General features: G+C 33.2%; 2 protein-coding genes across 2 annotated transcripts in view; both read left to right on the top strand.

Annotated features, from left to right (window-relative positions):
• The first annotated feature begins 8,995 nt into the window (after window positions 1-8,995).
• Window positions 8,996-15,823, top strand: LOC145330133 (uncharacterized). The gene is made up of 5 exons (XM_080174718.1): window positions 8,996-9,590; window positions 13,653-13,726; window positions 14,493-14,707; window positions 15,067-15,170; window positions 15,638-15,823. Exons 2-5 carry the CDS (start codon window positions 13,674-13,676, stop codon window positions 15,806-15,808), a joined length of 543 nt encoding a protein of 180 aa, XP_080030844.1. The 5' UTR covers window positions 8,996-9,590; window positions 13,653-13,673; the 3' UTR covers window positions 15,809-15,823.
• A 1,283-nt stretch (window positions 15,824-17,106) lies between these two features.
• The window catches only part of LOC145330132 (uncharacterized), a 38,905-nt gene continuing 33,048 nt past the window's right edge, over window positions 17,107-22,963 (top strand). The window contains exons 1-2 of the mRNA XM_080174717.1: window positions 17,107-17,225; window positions 17,907-17,938. Of these exons, the coding sequence (XP_080030843.1) occupies window positions 17,163-17,225; window positions 17,907-17,938 (95 nt within the window). The 5' untranslated portion in view covers window positions 17,107-17,162. The remainder of the gene's footprint in view (window positions 17,226-17,906; window positions 17,939-22,963) is intronic.

The raw sequence follows: 22,963 nt of genomic DNA, 5'->3' as shown, positions 1-22,963 counted from the left end.
AAAGAAAATGATCTCCTTTTTTCATATTTATAATATTTTTTGAAAAGAACACTTATTTTCAATATATATAATTTAGCATAAAAATGAGTTTTTTGTTTAAATGAGAATGATATTCCTGTCCAGTTTTTTGTTTAGGAATGAATATTTCTTACCCTCGTGAATATTCATTCCTAAACAAAAAACTGGACAGGAATACCCCATTTATTATTACCTTTCTTTTAAAACTGAAATTGAAAAAGTGAAGGGGGTTGTCTACTGTTGCCTCTATGGGCGTAGCCGCTAGTTAATAATATTTTAGACCAAAATATAAAATAAAAATTAAATCTATTTAAAATACTAAATAGGCAAACAAACCTTTACCAATGACAGCAAAAATGTTTTTTAACTGTCCCAAATAGATTTTCACAAACCTCATCATTTTGATGGGAAATCTGCACGTCATAACCCTTATGGCAGAGTTCAGCGTTACATTTGCAAAAAAAAATTAGCAAGCTTTTGGTTGAGGGTGCAGTCAGAGATGGAGGGGACATTAAGCTCTTTATTCACTAGTACCCAAATATTTATAATAACGTTTTCTTTTTCATTTGCTCAACAACTTTGAGTACTTATATTGAATTTTGATTGGTTGGTTCATTAAGTTGAGTGTGCAAACGTATCAACCACTAATTGTAATCTACAGAAGGGGTAATTTTATTTATCATCATAGGGGATGTACATTAATTTATCGGCCGTTGTCTTATCCCTTGAGATCCCTGGGGTGCTGTGCAACCTATGTTATCCAGTTCTGAGCGAAATTCTGACTGTAATTATTAGAAGCAAAGCTAAACTACGACTTTCTTTGTGTGTCCGTCTGTGACTGTCAGTCATCTTATATAGATTATACAGATATACTGTACTACAATTTAGTTGTTTTATTTTTTCTCTCCTTAGATACATAGCATCACTGTAAGAATCCGCTTCCCTCACTAACACTTTACTAGCTGCTTCGCCCCCAGCCTCTAGGGGCTTTGCCCCATGAGATAATTTTAAAAAACTTTTTAAAAAAACACCACAGGACCTGAAGATTAGAATCCGATCGGTTCAGTGCTTACCGAGATCTTAAGGGACGTACGGACAGACAGACAGACGGACAGACATAGTAGATTAGTGCAAATATTAGATAAAAACTCTCAATTTTTTAAGTTGTCCAATCTTCTACATACATTTCTCTTTTTTAGATGGCGGAATATTTTTTTATTAGATTGTGTAACAAAACATTTTCAAAATCTTAAAATTTTTTGAGGGGAGGGGGGTGGTAATTTGTAATTAGGGGTAGGGAGGGGGGTAACATTTAAAATTTCCTAAGAGGGAAAAAAGAACGAAAATTAAATCTCTTTTTATCTCCAAATCATATTGACATCTGCGTATTTATATATATTTTTCGTGCTTGTTTACTTTTGAAATCTTTTGCGTTTTTTTACTCCATCATATACTTTCTTAGCGCTTTTAAAGAAACTGTTTATAGTGCCTATAAAAAAAATTACGTCATTCAATACAAATGACCAATGATTGGCCGATACACAGACTTATAAATAACCGATGGTAGGCTAGTATGACGTCACTTTTATAGGCATTATAAAAAGCTCCACTTTGAGTAGTGAAACTACTCTGCATATCATCAGGGATCTAAAGGAATAAGACAATGGCTGATAAATTGATGTATATTCCTATTGATTATACATAAAATTACCCATTCTGAAGATTTGTGGTTGAAATATTTAGACAAGCAACCTAATGAAACAACTGATCAAAATTCAATAAAAGTCAACAAAGTTTGGTAAGCCAACGAATAAGAAAACGTTATTATAAAACTTTGGGGACTAGTTAGATAAACATCCCAATGTCCCCTCCCTCCCAGGCATATCAACCATGTGTGTAGTTCTGCTGAAAAATTTTGGACAATTAAATGATTATCCCACACACATTCTACAAATAAGCTCAAACTCTTTAGTTATTTTTAATCTGCCCAATCCTATGTCATGTTATTTAGCAGGGGAGGAGGGGGCATTCGACTGTTTATTACACTAGTCCCCAAGGTATAATAACTTTTTATTATTCGTTGTTTTAACAACTTGGGGCTTTTACTTAATTTTTATTGATTAGTTCTTTAAGTTTTAACCACTACATATAATAATCTACAGAAGGGGATAATTTTGTTCATCATCATTGAGGTACAAAAATTTTTAAGTGAGACTTTTAGAGTTGAATTGTAAAACGGTGATTTCCTTGAGTCTTACAGGCGGCTGTCAGGCCCTGTCTTTAACTATGAATAAGTTAAATTTCTAAAAAATATATATATCAGCTAATTAAACAATGATAATGCTTTTGCCAAAATAAAAATATACAAGTACAACAAGAATGACAGAATATGCACTGGCGATGGTAAACGTCCAGAGCTTGACACATAGACGTCCAAGAGTGTGAGACACGGGGGAGTTTACCCTCCCCCCCCCCCCCCCGTTCAAACTTTTGAACCCCTCATTTTACCCATCTCAAAATTTAAAAATAGATTTAAGTTAAAATCATTTAACCCTTAAACTTTTAATACCCCTTAGTTTACCCTCCTCAAGATAAAAAGCTTGGACGTCCTATCCATTCAAAACTATCATTCAAGAACTATTTATGCATACAAAAACGATGAACATTATCATTCTAAATGTTCAAAAGCTTCGCTGTAGAAAAAATTGAAAGCGTAGAAACCTATTGTTTCTATTCAAATATTTTTTAATGAATTAAAATTAGTTTTTATTGCCTTCTTACCACTGAAATCCTGTGAAACTTTTATGCTAGAATTATATCAACATAACTAGGAGACATTGGGCTGTTTATTACACTAGTCCCCAAAGTTTTATAATAAAGTTTTCTTATTCGTTGGCTTAACAGCTTTAGCGAATTTTATGGATTTGATTAGTTGGTTTATCAAGTACGTTAAGTTTCCAAACGTTACAACCACTAACTGTAATCTATAGAAGAGTAATTTTGTGTATCATCATTGGGCATGTACATCAATTTATCGAACATTGTCCTATCGCTTTCGATGCCTGACAAAAATAATAAAACTATTAGAATTATTTATTATGAATTTATTAACGAAAATTTTTCTAAAAAGTTCGACATAACCTATTGAGAGTGGATGTCAACATAACGTCAGCAAGTGCAACAGGGTGTAGGCTGTGGTGGGGGTGGAAAGATTTAACAACATGGATGTAAATAGTTTAATGGACAGGTAGCTTCCAGTGACGTCCAAGCTTTTTAGGGGGATAAATGAGGATATGTGGTTTGTGGAGGGTTAAATTTTAAATTGTGGGGGTTGATATTAGGGGGGTAATCATCCCTAACCACCCCCCCTTTAAGATCTATGGTAGTTTATTATGTTCTGACTAACATAACAAATAAAGATAATCTTTTTTTTTATTCTCAATTTTGTCAAACAAAATTACCCATTAAAATATTGGGTGAAAAAGTTAGGACACTGCTATTTTGTACAACCCAATCGTGATCCAATTAAAGTCCAAAATTGAGAGTGAGAGTTTTAGATAGAAATTTATGATAATCCTTTAAAGTAAAAGAATCTGTATCTTTCTGTACTGAAGGATCTTGCCAACCACTGAATCGATATGGTTCTCCTTTACAGTGTAGCTTTTTATATGTCCTGGGAAGGTTTGTAACTATTTTGGACGAGGGTTCCACTGCCCTCCCAAAAGCAAAATAATAAATTTAAAAGTGAAGAGGGGAGGTTGCCTCCCCCCCCCCCCATCTAGTTAAATAATGAGCTAAGCATCTCTGGTCTGTCTATACTATTCTATGGTGAGCTAGTTTAACTGCCTGGGCCGACGTACTGACTTGAAATTTCAGTCAAATAATTGCATCCAATGACAAAGTCTAACATTCGGGTTGCTAAAGTATTAAATCAAAAAATTATTTTGTTTCGCCTGTTAATTGAAATATCAATTCCCTCAAATCTTTCTAATTCTGGCATGTACCTGACATTGTACTTGAAGGTATAATTTTGAATATCTTTATTATGATATTAAGCAAATAAAATCGAAGATATTAAAGCTTAAATACTTTGAATTGTTCAAACTCTAGAAGGGAGGGGACATTTGTAGAAAATTGTCCGTAATACGATATATGATTTTTCAGGATTGCTAATAACTGGTTCTAATCCAGCGGATGTAAAACGGTTTTGAGGCCATACTGGCAACCCGATTATTAAACTTGTTCATATTCACTCTCCCTTCTCAATGTCTGACTTCAACATTTGCAAATAATTATTCAACTTCTCCTCAAAGAAATAATAATAAAATCATTAACTTTTTTTTAAATTTTAAATAAATATAATCAATATAAAAATAAGAAAAATTTTATTTTTATTGAAATATATATTTACCCCTTGATACATAATACTGTTTCTAAAGCTAAGATTGTAAAAGAAATAATGCTAAAATTTTTGCAGGTGTGCGATATTTTCTGCCAAATTTTTTAAAAAATTTATATTCCGAAAGTATTGCAGTAATAAGTTTTATCTTTATATAAAGTAGTAAGGTTTTTTTGTCTAAACTAAAGATACCGATCGATGTACAATTCATTTAAACTTTAAAAATTTCTTGGGATGGTTTTAGGCTATTTTTCTAAGCCGAGCCCTGTCTTTAACTATGAATAAGTTAAATTATAAAACAAATATAAACATACATTTTGTAGTATATTCAATTTAAACATTTTAGGCTTTCCTAATATTAAGAACTCAATTCATTAGCGAGATTTTAAGGGACAGACAAAATGAAACTTTAATTCTATAATTTGTCGAAGTATGTGATTTTTTTGCAGAAACGACGGGACACTAATTTTTGCACAGATATACCCAAGTCATGGCAAAATTGCTACACTCACCCCTCCCTCCCCCTATCTCACACACTCTGTCAATCATACCCCTCCTTCATTCAGAAGGGGGGGCGGAGTTCTACCCTCCCCCCTTAACTGGCTTGGCATAGAGAGCTTTAGACGCGTTGTCAGGTTGCTAAATTGTCAATTAAGTTCAATGAATTTATTGATATCTTCATATTGTAAAGTTTGACATAGGTTCTGGGATAGTTTTAGGCTATTTAATTTTTAAATTTAATTTTGAGATAGTTTGAGGCTACCCTCATTCATATAGATGCTAGAGCCGTGACCGCTGGTTTTTCTACAAAAACAAGAATGAATTAATCAATAAAAAGCATTGATATTTAATATCTTCATTCTGAAGTACGTTTTTATAGATATTATTGTTTGAAAAGTTTAACAGCATACAGCAAAGTTTTTAAACACAACAAATGGGAGAACATGTTTTAGAAACTTTTGGTTCGAGTAAGATGTACAGTTCTTGCACCATCCCCCCCCCCCCCTGATAATATTCTAAATTATTCTATGTGCTTCACTCACAACTATACATACACATCATATCCCTGCCCCCCCCCCCTGATGATATTCTAAATTATTCTATGTGCTTCACCCACAACTATACATACACATCATATCCCCCCCCCCCCCCTGATAATATTCTAAATTATTCTGTGTGCTTCACTCACAACTATACATACACATCATATCCCTGCCCCCCCCCCCCCTGATGATATTCTAAATTATTCTATGTACTTCACTCATAACTATACAAACACATCAAACCCCCCCCCCTTCCTGATAATATTCTAAATTATTCTGTGTGCTTCACTCACAACTATACATACACATCATGCCCCCCCCCCCTTATAGTATTCTAAATTATTCTATGTGCTTCACTCACAACTATACATACACATCATGCATTTAAGATTTGATGACTTCAATTCTATATAACTCTCTTTCTCTCTCTATCTCTCTATCTCTCTATCTCTCTATCTCTCTCTCTCTCTCTCTCTCTCTCTCTCTCTCTCTCTCTCTCTCTCTCTCTCTCTCTCTCTCTCTCTCTCTCTCTCTCTCTCTCTCTCTCTCTCTCTCTCTCTCTCTTTCTTTCAATCTCAGACTCCCACTTCTTTCTTTTTCTTACCCCTATCACTTTGAGGCAATATTTTTCAGATTTAGTTTAATTCCTTTTAAACAAGGATGAAAACAGCCAAAACTAGCGAAATATAAAGATAGTATATATACAAATATTTCTAAATAATGCATAAATTTATATCTTTAAGCATGACCGACAGACAGACAGACACGGTACATTTTTACTGGATCTTTGGTGAGGGCTATCTAAACACATAAAAATAGCAGTCTATCTTAAATATCATTTGAGATGATATTTGTACAGCACATACAACACAAAAATATTTAGCAACTAATAATAGTTACTTAGCGCATCGTATTATAGACAGCTTTCTGTGGATATTTAAATGATAAAAAGATTAAAACCAGTTTTGTTGCGCCCCGAGGGGCAGAAAGCTCTAGCTTACAAAACTGGTATTAATTTTATTTTTAATAATTGAGGAATTTGTCTGTAATACGGTGCTCTGCATGATTTTTCAGTATGCCAGGGAACCGGTTCTAATCCAGCGGATATTAAACAGGTTTTGGGCAATGCTGTAAATAAATTTAATACCAATTGGGATCTTCAATTATTGACTGTTTGTTATTGCACCATTGAATGAAATCCCATCACCATGTGTTGAATTTATATGCAGGAATCTTAGGGAATAAGACAATTATCTATAACACAAAGTAGCTTGATGTCTGTCCGTCCCTTAAGATCTCGGTAACCACCGAACCGATTGGATTCTACTCTTCAGGGAATATAACTACTGGTCCTGCGGTGGTTTTAGGCTATTTTCTTGGGGGTTGGACACCCCCAACCCCCCCAAAAATAAAAAAAATTCCCCATCAACTATTTGATGCTGCACCATATGTACTATATTTTGTTTTAATTACCTCTTGGGGCAAAGCCCCTAGAGGCTAGGGGCGAAGCCGTAATTGAACGAAAAAGAATAAGTAGAATTGCTTGAAAGGAAAAGGGAAGTCTTCAAATCTTTTTCAATTTTAAATCAAAAGATTGATATTTTTTTGATTAAAAGATTTTTTTTAGAATATATCCAATTAGAGAAATATTTTGAAAAATCCAATGAAAAAAGTCTCCTAGTGAATCGTACCCCATGCACTAGACAGTCCACCCTCCCCAGCTCTGTGGAAAATTCCCCCAAACTCAAATTTACTGCAAACAAAAAAAAAGTGGGGGTAGAGAAGAATGTCTAAAAGCTCGGATTTACTACTATTTCTACTTTTTCTCTCCATCTCCCTACCCCCTCTCTTTCTCACTCTATCTTCCTATCTACATTTCTGCAAATCACACTTTTGCTTACCCTTTAATCTATGGGAAGCCTTCCACCCTCCCCCACCCCCATTACTAGATTGCATCGTCCAAGCCGGCTCAGGGTTCTCCAGTCAAAACTTATGTAATCTGCTTAAAAAATTGTGTTTATGTGTGTTATTTCAAATCTAGAGAATATTCGTATCTTCATAATCAGGTTTAAGGCTATCTTTAGATGAGTATCTCGATCCGCTCCCCATTATTCACTTCTAAATTTCAAAAATTATGGTTTGGGTTTATGTTCATCTGCTTATCTATTTAATCTTAGAGAAACTCAACATCTTTCAACTCCATCCTACCCCCTGAAAATTTAATATTATGGGGGTATTCTTCTAGGTTTAGACTATTAGTTTTTTTTTCTTTGTTGTCCCTTGGGGGCAGAAATACACCCCCCCCCCCCACCCCATCCATGGTAACATTTGTGTAGTTCAAACTGCTCAAAATTATCTTTACTTTCTAGAAGCTGCAATTCAGCCGTTAGGGGCTTTAACCCAACATCCTGAATCCCAGTCCGCTTTATGGAGGAGGCTTGAAGAAATTGATTTTAAAAATCCGTTCATGACCTTTATGAAGCTTTCCTTTAAGGAGAGACATACTTTCATAGATAGAATATTTGTTTTTGTTACAGTAAAGTTTTTTATATATCCACAAAAAGTTTATAACTATTTTGGGGGAGATATATATTAAGTAATTTTGACTTTTTCTCTTTTTTTGTAAAGTTTTCTTTAGACTTGAGTTTTAAAATCTTTTTTTCACAATGGTAGTTACAGAAAAATACTTTAGTTACTTAACCGTTTTGTCTAAAGCTCTATATCAAAAGTATCAAAACAAAGAAAAGTAAATAACAAAGAATTATAAAAATCTATTATGGGATAATTATAAAAAAAACTTGTTACAAAAATATAATAAGTCTAGCAGGTTAATGTAAAGGTTTTGACAATACAAATGTACCAAAAATTAAAATAAGTGACTTTTAAAGCAACTAATTTTTTATAAAAAAAATATGGCAGATTTTCTTTTTACAAACTGATATAAAAGTAACCTTGTATCTATACGTAGCTTAAGATCTTACGAACTGCTGGACTGACATTGTTCTAATTTATAATTTGACTTACCCCGTTTGACTGTTAGTAATGTTGAAAAGAGATAAACTGGTACTTTCACTCTAGCATATTTTTTTAGATTACTATACCCCTCCCTCCCCCTTCCACTCTTTTTTTAATTTCAATGAAAATAAACATATTTATGGCTCCTATGAATGGTAACCTAAAATAAAAGTGGCATAGGCGTCACAGGGGAAGGGGGGTTAAAGGGGTGGTATTTCCCCCAAATTCTATCTTCCTCAAAATCTTTTAAAAAGTACATTAGATTACCCCAATCAAATCTTTGAAACCCCTCATTTTAACCAATTTAAAAAAGCTTGATCATTTTTGATCTGAGGTATATATTCTGTTTGAGAGAAACAGCCTAGAATCTGTAATAATAATTTGTTTTCTAGGGACAAAACTATTCAAATGATTTTTTAAAAATATTTCAGTTGATTCAAAAATGCGCAACCCCTACAATTATTTATAATCCCCAGGAGAGCATGCGTGCAAAATCTCAACTTGACACCCGTAAACAGTTAGTATTCTCATAACCACACAAGAGTACGCACACTATATTGCAAATTTCAACAAAAAGCAATTCTACGCAGCAGTCGTCTGGTCCACCCTTTTTTACTCTTGCAGACAATCACTAGCCTTCCCTCACCTCGCATAAGTGCACAGACATATTCTACGCAGTTTTGTGTTCGCACAGTTTTCAATCTATCCAGCGTTTAGTCAGTGACTCCGAGTGTTTTGCAAGTCGAGACGTGCAAACTAAAAGTACGTGATTATTTTTGCACATTTAAGACTTACATAATAAACAAGTGATATAACTTTATATTAAGTTAACATTATTGAAAAATAGTGAAATTTAAATTAATTTTGACTTAAATTGATATATAATACAGTGCTTAAAAGAAATTTATAAATTTAGTGACGAAGGAGTAAAAAATTCTACGTGGTTAGAACAAAAAAGCCTCCCATCCCCCTCTAACAGCTAGTTATATATTCGGGCCACTTTGCAATTTTACCCCCCAAACTATTGCAAACCCCCCTACCAGCCCCCCCCCCCCCTCAACTTAACGGGGCTGCTTCAGTTTTTTGCACCAACAATTTTGCAGGGATGTTTACAGGTAAGCTTTGCCAATTTTTCTGCATTATTTTGCATATTTTTACATACAATATATACACAACAACCATTGCACAATATTTATTATACAATCATTCTTCATATGTCTACTGTGTACATTTATTTTAATGCAAAAAAAATGCACAAAATATGTTTGAGGAAAAATATTTTGCCCTCTTCAAGCATGAGTTGAAGTTAATTGCTAAGCTTATAGAATATAACTTTGGTTGGGGAAGCTCGGCCTTGGTTTTATCTAGAAAAGATCAAAAACTTTATAAACTGAAAAAATTTAATATAAAATAGTGTTTGTCCCTTAAGATCTCTATAATGTAAGATTCGCATAGATCATGAATAACTTTAGACTATTTTATAATTGAATTTTATTTGTGGGTGGTTTTGTACTAATACAGAGCCCCTAGATGCTATTTCTGGCTATTTTTCTACACTTTTCTACCTAATATAAAGTAGCTATTCAAGAGTTTTATTAAAATACATAGGCAAAATAAAACTTATTGAAAACTTATAAGTATTGAGAAAAAAAATTAGTAAAACGATTTGGTAAAAGTTTTACCTAAATCTAGTAGAATATTACTTAATGAAATAATGAAAGAAGTATTTGAGTAAAAAAAAATTTTGTCTTGAGTGTATATCTATAAATTGGTTTGTCTGTCAGTCTGGTTTGCTTTTATTCTTTTACAGGAAGCTTTAAATATGCCTTGATGCAAATTTTCCCACAGATCCAATTCATATTCAATAACTTTTTTCTATCGGACAGTCGGTCAGACGGACTTGCCTTAATAATACAGTAGCTTCGCTTCTGATAAAGCTGTTATATAAAGTTTGGAAATATATAGAACAGGAAAAACTGTTGGATTTTAGCAGGAGGATTCTAGTGCTTGCAGAACCATGCTAGCCAGCATTGCATAACCTTATGCACATTTTAGAGATAGATACATCAGTAGATAATAGTGTAGTAGGAATGGATAGATACATGAATGGATTATTGGGTATTAGAGATAGATAGATACATTAATAGATTACTGTGTTATAGGACATTGGATAGATAGATACATGAACAGATTACTTTGTAGTAGCACATTGGATTTATAGATACACCAATAGATTAATAGATAGATACATGAATAGATTACTGTGTAGTAGGATAGATAGATACATGAATAGATTACTGTGTAGTAGGATAGATAGATACATAAATAGATAAGTATGTAGTATCACATTGGATAGATAGATACATGAATAGATTATTGGGTAGTGGGATATTGGATTGAATCATTGATAGAACAATAATAGATAACTGTGTTGTGGAAAACTGTTAAATAGATAAATGAATAGATTATTGTGTTGTAGAAAATTGGATAGACAGATACATTAATAGATTACTGTGTTGTGGGCATTTGATAGATAGATACATCAATAGATTACTGAGTAGTAACATATTGATGGTTTATATACAATATACATGAAAAGAAAACTCTAGGTACATAAATAAATTACAGTGCAGTAAGTCATTAGATAGATAGATACATGAACATATTACTATGTAGTAGTACATTTGGTACATAAATAGATTACTTAGGAGTAATAGAGTAACATTAGATAGATAGATACATGAATATTATAAAATCTTGAGGGTTAGTGTAATAAACAGACAGATGTCCTTTCCCTCCTCAAATATATGAAAAACCCTATATGTTATGATGCACAAAAATGCATTGATAGAGTAGTAGGTTGATGGGATAAAGGATGTGTTATTAAAATTATATTTCTCCATACTAAATAAGTAATACTAACATTAAAAAAAGTCAATGACATCATTCGAGTTATTGCTACAAAAGAAGCAATTTTTTAAATTAAAAAAATGCGAATATTTTATGATTTTCCAAGGATCTGCTTTTCTTTATTCCGTCATAAATTGCTTAAAATTTAAAATGCTAAACTAACCAAAGATTTTTTTGTGATTTATTGAAGATAGAAAACAATTTACTCTTATAATATAAATAATTCTCGTTGAAATCTTCCTTAAAAGCTTTTTTATGGACGTTATTGTTTTAGTCAAAGTTATAGTCCTTTTTTTGTAATCAAGCAGTTTTATATTTTTGCTGTGGCTAATCAGTTCAGAATTAGTTACCTGTCCCTTTCCCCCCGTGAACTGGATGCATTTGAAATGAGGTGAACACTTACACACACCATCATATATACATTTACAGGGATAAGACAATGGATGAAAAAATAAAATACATCCTCAATGATGATACGCAAAATTACCCCACCTGAGGTGAATTCTTAAAAAAACTTTTGCCCCACTAAAATTTTAGTGAGGCAAAATTATCCCCTCTAAATTTTTTGTTTGCCTCACTGATTTTAGTGGGGCAAAAGTTTTTTAAAAATTCACCCCTGGTTGAAACGTTGGACACTCAATTAAAAGAACTAACCGATCAAAATTCAATATAGGTCCCCACGGATGTTAAGCCAACGAATAAGAAAACATTATTGTAAGACTTTCGGGACTAGTACTGTAATAAACAAACTAATGTCCCCTCCCTCCCTTATCATATATACATTTACAGGGGTATTCAGGGATAAAACAATGGATAAAAATTAATATACATCCTCCAAGTATGATACATCAAAATTATATCTACTAAATATAGATTTGATGAAAGTTTTTAATCCAGCGAATGAAAGAACAAACCCTTTGTTTGCACGACCTCTGTCTGGAAGTCTTTTTTCTGCATATAGATGAGCAAGGCAACGCACCTGCTTTTACTATCAATTTTCGTATCTTTACATGAAGAAAGCACATGATATTTTATTTGAGATAATGGGGGAATGTCTTGTATGCCATCACAGAGGCATTGATAGTATAAAATAGACTTTCAGACAAAGATTGTTCAATCAAAGAGGTAGTTATGGACTTCCATTGAACATGATCAAATTTAGATACAATTCCAATGTAAATATTTGCTGTGAAAAAGCGGCTTGGATTGTTTACTTACTGGCGGCTTAAATTATAAAAGACGGCTGTGGCTGACATCACAGCTGATATATACCTAAGGAAATACTTGACCTGTTGGTAAAAAACTGGCGGCTGTGACAGCTAATTGTCTTTTAAAATTGGCATATGGCGATAGGATTGCTAATGCAAGGCGGCCTTAAAAAGCTGCGATTGCCTAGCCTTTGATCTAAATATGTTTATACAATTTATAATGTTTAAAAAAATTATTTAAACAAAAAAAGGCAATTTATTTGATTTATATGAAATTACTGTCAAAGAAGTTCAATGTCTAAATAAGTTTTGATAAAATTTAAAGGATTTATTTAGTTTAACAGATCGTATTGGGCCTTTTTTTTATTGAGAATGCACATCAACCATTCATTGACGTATCTCACAATAGCTCTGGTAATTGCATAGATAATATTTAAGATTGTATTATCCTTGTTTCGAATTAGCATATTCACTAATGTTTTATTTGTACTGAAAGAAAAATAAACAGTTGCATTTTGCTTATGTAAATATAGGCACTAAAAATAACTATCATTTTATAGCCGTGTGAATTTTAAGTAAAATCATCTTATTTTAAAAAGTTGCAATAATATTCCCTAATATATTAAATTGTAGTAATCTTATCATCCTCTTATATAAAATAGTAAAATTAAGTAATCTTTTTTTTAGAAAAAAATTATTATAAATTTTCATTTTCGTGGCCGCAGATAACTTTATCTGATCCCTACAAGAAATATAATATAATTGCCATTGACCCCACCGTACCTAGCCAAAACTGGAGATTTTTTTGTATGATCTATTATCGAAAAATAAATTTTCCAAGCTTTAAAATGTTTTTTTCTGGAATGGATGTACAATATAAATGGATATTATGACAGAGAATTCGTTTATTGGTCAGTTCGTTCGTCCAATAGGAGGAGATGGGTTAAAGGGAGTTGAAGAAGGTGGATTCGTTATTTTAGCTCGTTGCATGTTTCACCTGAATTAGAGAACATGAAAATCTGATGCAAGATCCAAGTAATAATATATCCATTTAATTAGGTTGCTAAGAGTGTCTGAAGAATGACGAAGAAAGAGAAAGATATGATGTTGCCACCCAAGAAACGGGCTGTCAGGTAAATTCCAGTGTGGCCTTGAAACCGACTAATATCCGCTAGATTAGAACCGGTTCGCAGCCATACTGAAAATCTTGTATAGCATCGTATTACAAACAATTTTCCATCAAAATAAAAATCCTTTTATAAATACCAGTTTTGTTATCCCGGGCCTTCATTTTTTATTTTGACACGGAAAGCTGTCTATAATACGGTGCGATTAATAAATATAATAAACTCACTTTGTTCGTTAGTCACCTTAGATATGACTTTTGGTAATAAGTGAGGGGACAGTTAACTGTAAATTATAAACACTTTTCATAAAAACTTTGGGTACTTTTTATTGGAACAAAATGTTTTGCCTATCTTAGGCTCCAAAGGCTTTTTACTATTGGAAATAATCGTTTATATATTGAAAAAAAGACAATTTATTTCTATAATAATTATTGAATAAACGTGGAGCTTTATTTAGGATTAGATGGTAATATTCAACTAATCTACACGTATTAGACATTTAATTCGAGAGATATTATACGACAAAGTGCATTTGATCATATAAATGCATCACGCTCTACACTAATGCGATCTCTACTAGAAAAATGAATGTAAAATATACGTAGATAATATGACAAGGGTAAAATTGTTTTCATGTTAGCTTTCTATCATGGATATCACTTATTGGTCAGTTCATTCATCCAGTAAAAGAGGAAAGGATGGTTAAGGGGAGTGGATGTAGGGACGGGCCGAGCCTAATTATAGCACCAAACAAAGCTACGTTCTTGTTTAGTTATGAAGACAGTCCGAACGGGCTGGATCTAACAACCGACGCTTCCCGCCAATCATCAGCTGCCACCAGTCCACCAGAGGCCGCCAGGTCACCGCCAGTCACTGCCAGGTCGCCGCCAGCTAATGTCAAGTCACCGGCTGCACCAGCCACCCGGTCACCTGGACCTATGGACCTTAAGATTAAGGATGACCGCCACAGTAATTTGTCGCCTCCAGGTTTGTTGCTTAATGTTCTAGAAGCGAAGCCGCTTTATAGAGTTACTGGTGGTTCTGTTTTAGGGGCTAGAAAAATAGCCCAAAACCATCCCAAGAATAAAATCTGAAATTAAACTAGCCTAAAACCATCTCATTGCCTATGTTTAAGCCTACCTTGTATAGAGAACCTTATAAGTTCAGACCCAGTAGTTATTGAGATCTTAAGCTCCAGACAAAAAACTTACTACTTGTTATATAGTGTTAACTTTTCTTTGGAAGCTTTGACCCTACAAAGTCCTTCTAGCCCTAACTTAACCTAACCTAAAATAAAATAAGCATAAATACCTGTTTAAAGAGTAATCGTATACAATTTTTCATAGGCCGTTTTTACCTGGAATCCCGTATGACTGCTTCCAGAAAGAGTCCAGAACCACCAACTCTAAACTTCACAATCAAGGAGGACAAAGACGATGTGCCGATCCAGGTATACATATGTTTGTGTTCAGTAAGATCCCTAAAATAGTTTGTATTGGTAGCAAATCACAAGTTTTACTAAACACTTCCCCCCTATTAAAAAAAAGTATATTATAATTATTAGGTATAATATCTAACTTGGAGACATATGAGCATACATCGATCTACTTTTTTTTTATAGATAGGGTTAATCTACATGTTTTACGAATTTACACATTACAACAGTGTATAATTTCAAAAAGTAAAAAGCATGGAATAGTTATTTCTCGCATTGTATTATAAACAGCTTTCCGATGATATAAAAATGTACAATTATAAGATTACAATTAGATTTTTATATTCGTAAAAAACTGGATATAATAAATACGATGCTAGACATAATTTTTCCGTATTTCTGAGAACTGGTTCTAATCTAATCCAGCGGATATATATCGGTTTCATATCAATACTAGAAATAAAATTACATTTTTTCTTCAGAGAACTCTGGACAGCGGCCTAATAAAGGTCAAAGATGAGCCGCTTTCAGAAGAACAGCTGCGATCTTCAACTCCTCCAACCCCCGAAGCTTATCGTGAGCTCCAACATTTCATCGCCAGAAGAGGCAATTTCCCGCCGTTTGCGCCTCAGGAAAATAGTTTAACAGAATAATAAATAAAAACAATTTACCTGACCAATTAGAATTGTACTACGGAATTAAAACTATTTTGATGTTAAACGTTAAGCAACTAGAAACCTGCAACTTCCAAATAAACCTATTCAAATAATGACTCTATATGGTATACTAGAAGCTACGCCCCTAGAGGCCTTTAGGGGCCATTGGGGTAGGGAAGGGGGGGGGGCTGGGAAGACAACATTTCACTTCAAATTGTAAGAAAACTACAATTGTACAAAGGGAAGTCCAGTAAGTCATACTTATTCATTTTCTAATGGCTATTTCTCTTGTGAGTATAGTGGTACCCTCACCCAAAATAGTTAAAAACTTTCCCAGGACCTATGAAGATAAATATATATTGTAAAGAAGAACCATATCGGTTCAGCGGTTAGCGAGATCCTTCAGAACAGACAGACAGTCACAGATCCTGTCACTTTTACAGATATTTGGTTTTATCATCTTTCTTTCAAATTCAAATATTCTTGAACTTATTTACATGGATCCTAAGGAAAAAGACAATGGACAATAAATTGATGTATATCCCGAATATTAATATTAGAACTTGACAAAATTACTGGTTGAAAAGTTTGGACTCAAGTTTGCTAGTTTATCCAAACAATTTAATTACTGGTTGAAAAGTTTGGAGTCTGCTATTTTATCCAAACAATCTAGGTTTCTTTAAAAGTACCCAAGGTTTTAAAACAAAAGAATGAGATAGCGTGTTTATAAAACTTCGGGTACCCGTATAAATTTTAGTCTATTGATCCCCCCCCCCACTCCCTGACTTTTTAAGCATCCTTTTTACCCTAAAGAAATATTGAAATGTAAGGTTTTACTTCTAATTGTAAAACATTTTATTTTTACAACTGAACAATTAAATCAAAATTAGAAATAAATTTCAAATTCAAACTTTCTCTGCTAATTCTGTGTACTTTAATAGGTGGCTTCGGCCCTAGAGGTTCTTTGCGACATTACGTGGATATATTGACAGGGGAAAATTTGTCGCCAATTTTACTTGATAATATGGACCTCATTTATTATTCACTTTGTTGATCAGATAGGAGGTGAGGAGATGGGGTAAAGGGTGGGATGGGGGGTATCCTTATTTAGCCAGTTGCAAGCATCACTTTATCAGAGTTTATTCAAATCTGGTGCCGCATCCAATAAATAATATCTATTGAGGTAGGAGTGATAATCCCTGAAAAGCAGAGCCCAATTGGTCTACCTGGATCCAGTTCTTCATCCACAGATTTAAAATTAACAGTATAAAGTTAAACTATTGATAAAATTTAGTCGCATGTGAATTTTATCAACTACGCGCGCGCCCTTCCCTACGTGTTGAACGTCCCTATGAATGAAATGAGACGGCAAGCCTCCCCTCCCCTCCAACACATCCCCCGACAAACTGCTCAGGTAAGAATGTGTTAACCAACACTGCGGGGCTACCCAGTTATCCAACACTGCGGGGCTACCCAGTTACTAGTATAATCTAACCATACCATAACTATAGTTATTAAGAAACACACGAAAAACACCCACGTCTACACCTATTTTCAATTTATTTCATACCAAAGGGGGGTGTTCTAAGTGCTTGACTATTAACTTTGAGGGAAACCGACAAATTTATTGTATCTGTTGTTTTTTTTTCTAAAATGCTATTTTATCCAAATTTATGTTTGTTTTTAATGCTAGAGACTTAAAATGGTTTCAAACTTTTTTTTCTCAATATTTGTTTGTATCTTAAGATTTTGATTTTGTATAGCTTATAGTTCCTAATAAAAAATGACGTCATACAATACAAATGACCAATGATAGGCCAATATACATTTTAATTGACCAAAGGTAGAATATATACTGGCCTATAATTGGTCATTTGTATGACGTCATTTTTTATTAGGCTCTATAAGCTGCTTCTATTTAAGACGAAGAAAGTCCTTCAACAAATCAGCATGTTACGTCATAAAAACTAGGGATTGTCCATTTCTTTTTAGGGGTTTTCTTTACCACTCCTTCCTCCTCTCCTGATCCTTCATTTTCATGACGTCATTGAGGGACTTTCTTCGTCTTCCTTCTATTGTATTTCTATTTTTTTAGTTGGACATTGGACAAATCAGATACCCTATCAGGCTAGTTTCATAATCAGTAATAAGAAATTTTTCTACTAGCAGCTACGCCCCTAGAGGCCTCTAGTGGCACTTAAGATGTTTTTTTCATAATACGATACCTATCTATGTTGCGTTCAAGTCTTTAAAGGTAAAAAATTAGATTTTTTGTGATTTCTCTTGGGAGGTTTGTGGTACCCTCCCCCAAAATAATTATAAATCTTTCCGGGACCTGTGAGTAGCTACCCTGTTAAGGAGAACCCGATCGGTTCAGCGGTTAGCGAGATCCTTCGGTACAGACACACAGAGAGACTAACATCCTGTTTCTTTATTATAAGGATTTTTCAAGTGATATAGAATTATCTGTAGGTAAATAAAAGTATCAAGATTTGTGTCTGTCTGTCTTAAAGGATCTCGCTTACCGATGTACCGATATGGTTTTCCTTTACAATACAGTGTAAGGTCTATAACTATTTTAAGGGATGGTACCACCACCATTCCAGGAGAAATCGCCCCTAAAAAAATGTACCCCAACACTTTTTTTAACTAAAATTGAAAATAGGACGATCGACTTCTCCATCCCTCATTCCCTACCTAAAGTGCCCCTAGAGGTATAGACGTTAGTAAAAACAAAAACAATCAAAGGCTGGCCTTTTTGGTTTGCCCAAATTTGGTTATTTGGAACATTACATTTAAAAGCTTGTTTTAGATCAGCGAACGTATTTGAAAAAGTGATGTAATAGTTATTTATCGTATCGTAGTATAGACAGCTTTTCGCGGATATTAAAATTATTTTAAAAAATTTTTATAAGTAAAGTTAGCCCCAAGAGGCCTAAGTTTCAGCGATTAGCTAGTTATAATAAATAGTTATAAACCTTCCAGGGACATATGAGAAGCTACCCTTTTAAGGAGAACCCGATCGGTTCAGCGGTTAGTGAGATCCTTCGGTACAGATAGACAAACAGACATCCTGTTACTTTATTATAATGATAGTATTGCATCGAGAGAGGGGTAATTGGGCTGTTAATTACATTAGTCCTAAAGTTTTACGAAAACGTTTCTTATTCGTTGGTGTAACAACTTTGGAGACTTTTATTGAATTTTGGTTAGTTGGTTCATTAAGTTGAGTAACCAAAGATTTCTACCACTAAATATAATCTACAAATAAAGGGAATTTTGTGTATTGTCATTGGGGATGTAGTACATAAATTTATCAGCCATTGTCTTATCCACGAAATTATGTACTATGATGAAGAAACATAAAATATTTTCATGATTTAGTTCGGATTGTTAAGTAACCACTAGAAGTAATTATTCCAGACTAAATAACAAAACCTGGAGAGGTGTTATATCAATTGCACACAATTATTACTAGCGCATTTACACCCAAATGTAAAATAGCACATAATTAGTTTGTTAAAATGTTTATTAAATATGTTAATCTATTATTATTTAAATTACCTAGCTAATTATACTTTGTTTGGCTACTTGCGGCTACGCCCCTAGAGGCCTCTATGTTCGATTTCTCTTGGGAAATTGGTGGTACCATCCCCCAAAATAATTATAAATCTTCCCAGGACCTATAAGAAGCAACGGTATAAAGGATATGCTTCGGTACACACAGACAGACATATAGACCAGACATCCTGTTACTTTTTTATAAGAATTAATATATAATCGACTAATTTTTATGCGGCGATGATATTTCATTAAACTTTAATGCTAAAAGTAGTCAAACTTTGAAAATAGCAGAGATAAAGGAAAATATTTTGTAGCTAAAAATAAGCCTTACTTTTCTGTAAACGGGATCAATATTGGTACAGTTGTTGCCAAAGTCTTTTGATACAGACAGATAGACCAACAGATATTCTGTTAATTTTATTAATTCATTAAAATGAAAAGGCTTTGCCCCAAGTAAAAGTTGGGGCATGTTGGTACCTTCCGTGATAGAATTTAATTTATTAAAAATCAATTTTTTAATGAAGAAGGAGGGTATCTTTTTGTGTAATAGTCTAGAGCCAACTCAAATTTCCAGAACAACCGTTAAACCGGTCAAACCGTTAAATTACAATATTTTAATTTCTTTATGGGCTAAAAGACTAGACATTTATTCCTGTTAAATCTGAACAAAGTTGTTTAAAAACTATTTAATATTTGCTTTTATATGTTGTATAAACACCAGGGATCTAAAGGGATAAGACAATGGCCGATAATTTTATGTATATTCTCAATAATAATACACAGAATTACCCCTTCTGTTGATTATAATTAGTGGTTGAAACTTTTAGACACTCGACTTAATAAACCAACTATTCAAAATTTAATAAAAGTCCCAAAAGTTGTTAAGCAAACGTTACTATAAAACTTTGGGGACTAGTGTAATAAACAGCCCACAGTCCCCTCTCTCCCTTATAAACACAAAATTAATTTTCATTCTAATTAGAGGCTAGTCATAACATTTTGCTAGGAGTGTAGCCACTCTACAATTACAAGAACTATTAGTTAAAAAGTTTAGGCACTAAAATTTCAAACACCCCCATCATTTACTAGGGTATCCAAAGTTTTTGAGCCAACGAATGAGAAAGAATGTCTAAAAGAACTCAGTGCTTTATTTTTAAAATATCAAAGATGATTCAATTTTTATTCTTAATTAGTGTAAAACTTGCATTTTGGGGGTAATTTTTAAAACTAATAGATTTATTTGTTAATAATTCTTTAGTGACATACTGTTCGGTATATCGTACGGAAATACTTTGCGTATATAATGAGCACCGGAACTAAAAAAAAACTTGCGTATTTGTAGAAACACCTTTCCTAAGTAGTGGAAAAAGGTAAACAGCTTAATATCTGTTGCTAAGGCTTTAGCAAATTTGTAATATATAGATTTAGCTAAAAAAATTAAGGCATAATTAAATCATATCTATAAAACAAAGCAGCTTGATGTCTGTCCGTCTGTCCCTTAAGATCTTGGTAACCACCGAACCGATTAGATTCTACTTTCAAGGAATATACCTACTGGACCTGTGGTGGTTTTAGTCTATTTTATTTGGGGCTGGGACACCCCGAACCCCTCCAAAAACTAAAAATATCAATTTTGAAAAAAAATTATTTGAAATTAGTGGTGGCAGCACCAGAGGTACTTAATTTCTTTTTTTAAATTACCTCTTGGGGCAAAGTTTCTAGAGGCTAGGGGCGAAGCAATGGTAGGTAATTAATATAGATTAAAATGATCATTTGAAATATTTTGACTCCTCTAGTTAGATCTATCCAATCAAGATTTGATAAAAGTACCCGAAGGCTTTTTCTAGACAATGAATCAGATAACGTATACTGTTTGGTTGCGCCCTCATTTCCACAAAAATTGAAATAATCAAAGTGTTTCAAAATTATACAGTAAATACGTAGTTGTTTTATGATGAGTGCATCAAAGAGCTTTTTCCAATTTGTGCTATATTAAAAATTTTGCGATATGACACAAATTTTCTTTGTTAATTGTCTGCTTTATAGGTTTAGACAATATAATTTTGAAAAATCTGAACAACTTTAAATATTACAGGTGTGCGAAAGAGGGGTTTCTACACTTAATATTGAAATTAGGAAGTTTTTCTTAGGATGACAAATCCCTGTGAACGCAACTGATTTCGTGATTTCCATAGTTAACATTTTTACTTTTTTTTAAAGCAATTTTTAAGTAAAAGTTTTAGTCCTTACGACAAAAAAACCTGGATTTTATATCCATTAAAATCTCGTAAACGGATGAAAAATCATTTTACAATTTTCAGAGAAGCTTAGTACCTTCTAAAATATGAATTGTCTTCCAAAAACCAATTCTATAATTTTAAGTTTCAATTGTTCAGTTATTTCAAGTAAATTTGTATTCTTGATGGCTATTGGGTCAGTTGTTTATTTTTTATCCTTAATATTTTCATTTCAGTTAATCTACTTTATGATTTACTTTTTATGAAAATAGCTTAAAACCAAAATATTCATAGGTTGAAGGTATTCTATTATATAAAGTAGTAAGGTTGTTTTGTCTGAAGTTCAAAATTAAACCGATTGAATCTCCAATTTATGGAAGCTTGACATGTTTATAGGGATGGTTTTAAACTATTTTATTGTTAAATTTAAGATTTTTTTATGGTTTTTCGCTCTTTTTCATACCCTTTCAAATACGGACCCCATAGATGCTAAGGTTGCAGCCGAAAATATTTTGCGAAAGTAGTATCAACAGATCTATAGTACAGACAACTACCTCCCTTTCTATTTCACGGGCCTCTTTCGTCTGCTTCTAATTTATTTTCTGCTACTTTGCTAGGTTAATATAAGCGACAACATTTGGTTGATTTTCAATGACCCAATAGAAAGGTTGCACAAGGTGGTTACGATGGGGAGATACAGTTATTTAACCCTTTCTCCTTCTAGTGTTTTACTCTAATGTAGGATCAAATAGGTCAAGTGGTTAACGAAATCTTACGCTACTTACAGACGAAAATGCGTACAAAGAGACATCATCCTACTTAGGTAAGGGCACTTGCGTCAGGTGCATGACTTTTGCAGCTAAGAAAAAATTTTACGTTGATTATAATAACAAAAGATATGTTTTGGCCTAAAAGAAGGTGTTCATTATAATTTGAACTTAAAACAAAAGTCGTACAATGATAGGGATTGATGTACATTTTATGAACGTAAGAATCCTTGTTTTTACCTTCTTTTTGCAGCAAAATCCTTGCTTGCACAATTCTTTTCAATTCTGCAAATGCAAAAAAAAATTAGGTTGACTCCTCCCCATATTTGCTTTCCTATTTTTGTTTCCCTTTTATTTCATTTTCCTCCCCAAGTCCTCACACTTTTTTCACGTTCTAATAGTCTGAGACTATGAAAGAATATTGTTAAAAGCGAAGCTTTTCTATATAAGGGTCGGTCCGTACGTCCGTCCGAGATAGATAGCTTTTATTCGTTAATTTAGGCATGTTAGAATTGTCCTATCGATTTCAAACTTTGCATGATGATTCCTGTAGTAGTTAGGTACGATTTAGAAAGCGTAGCAAC

This window comes from Acartia tonsa, chromosome 10 (genome assembly GCF_053477335.1).
Source record: "Acartia tonsa isolate MP-2025a chromosome 10, ASM5347733v1, whole genome shotgun sequence".
In the NCBI taxonomy this organism is placed as follows: domain Eukaryota; kingdom Metazoa; phylum Arthropoda; class Copepoda; order Calanoida; family Acartiidae; genus Acartia; species Acartia tonsa.
Note: the sequence above shows the minus strand (reverse complement) of the source record. Positions and strands in the feature narration are given on the sequence as shown.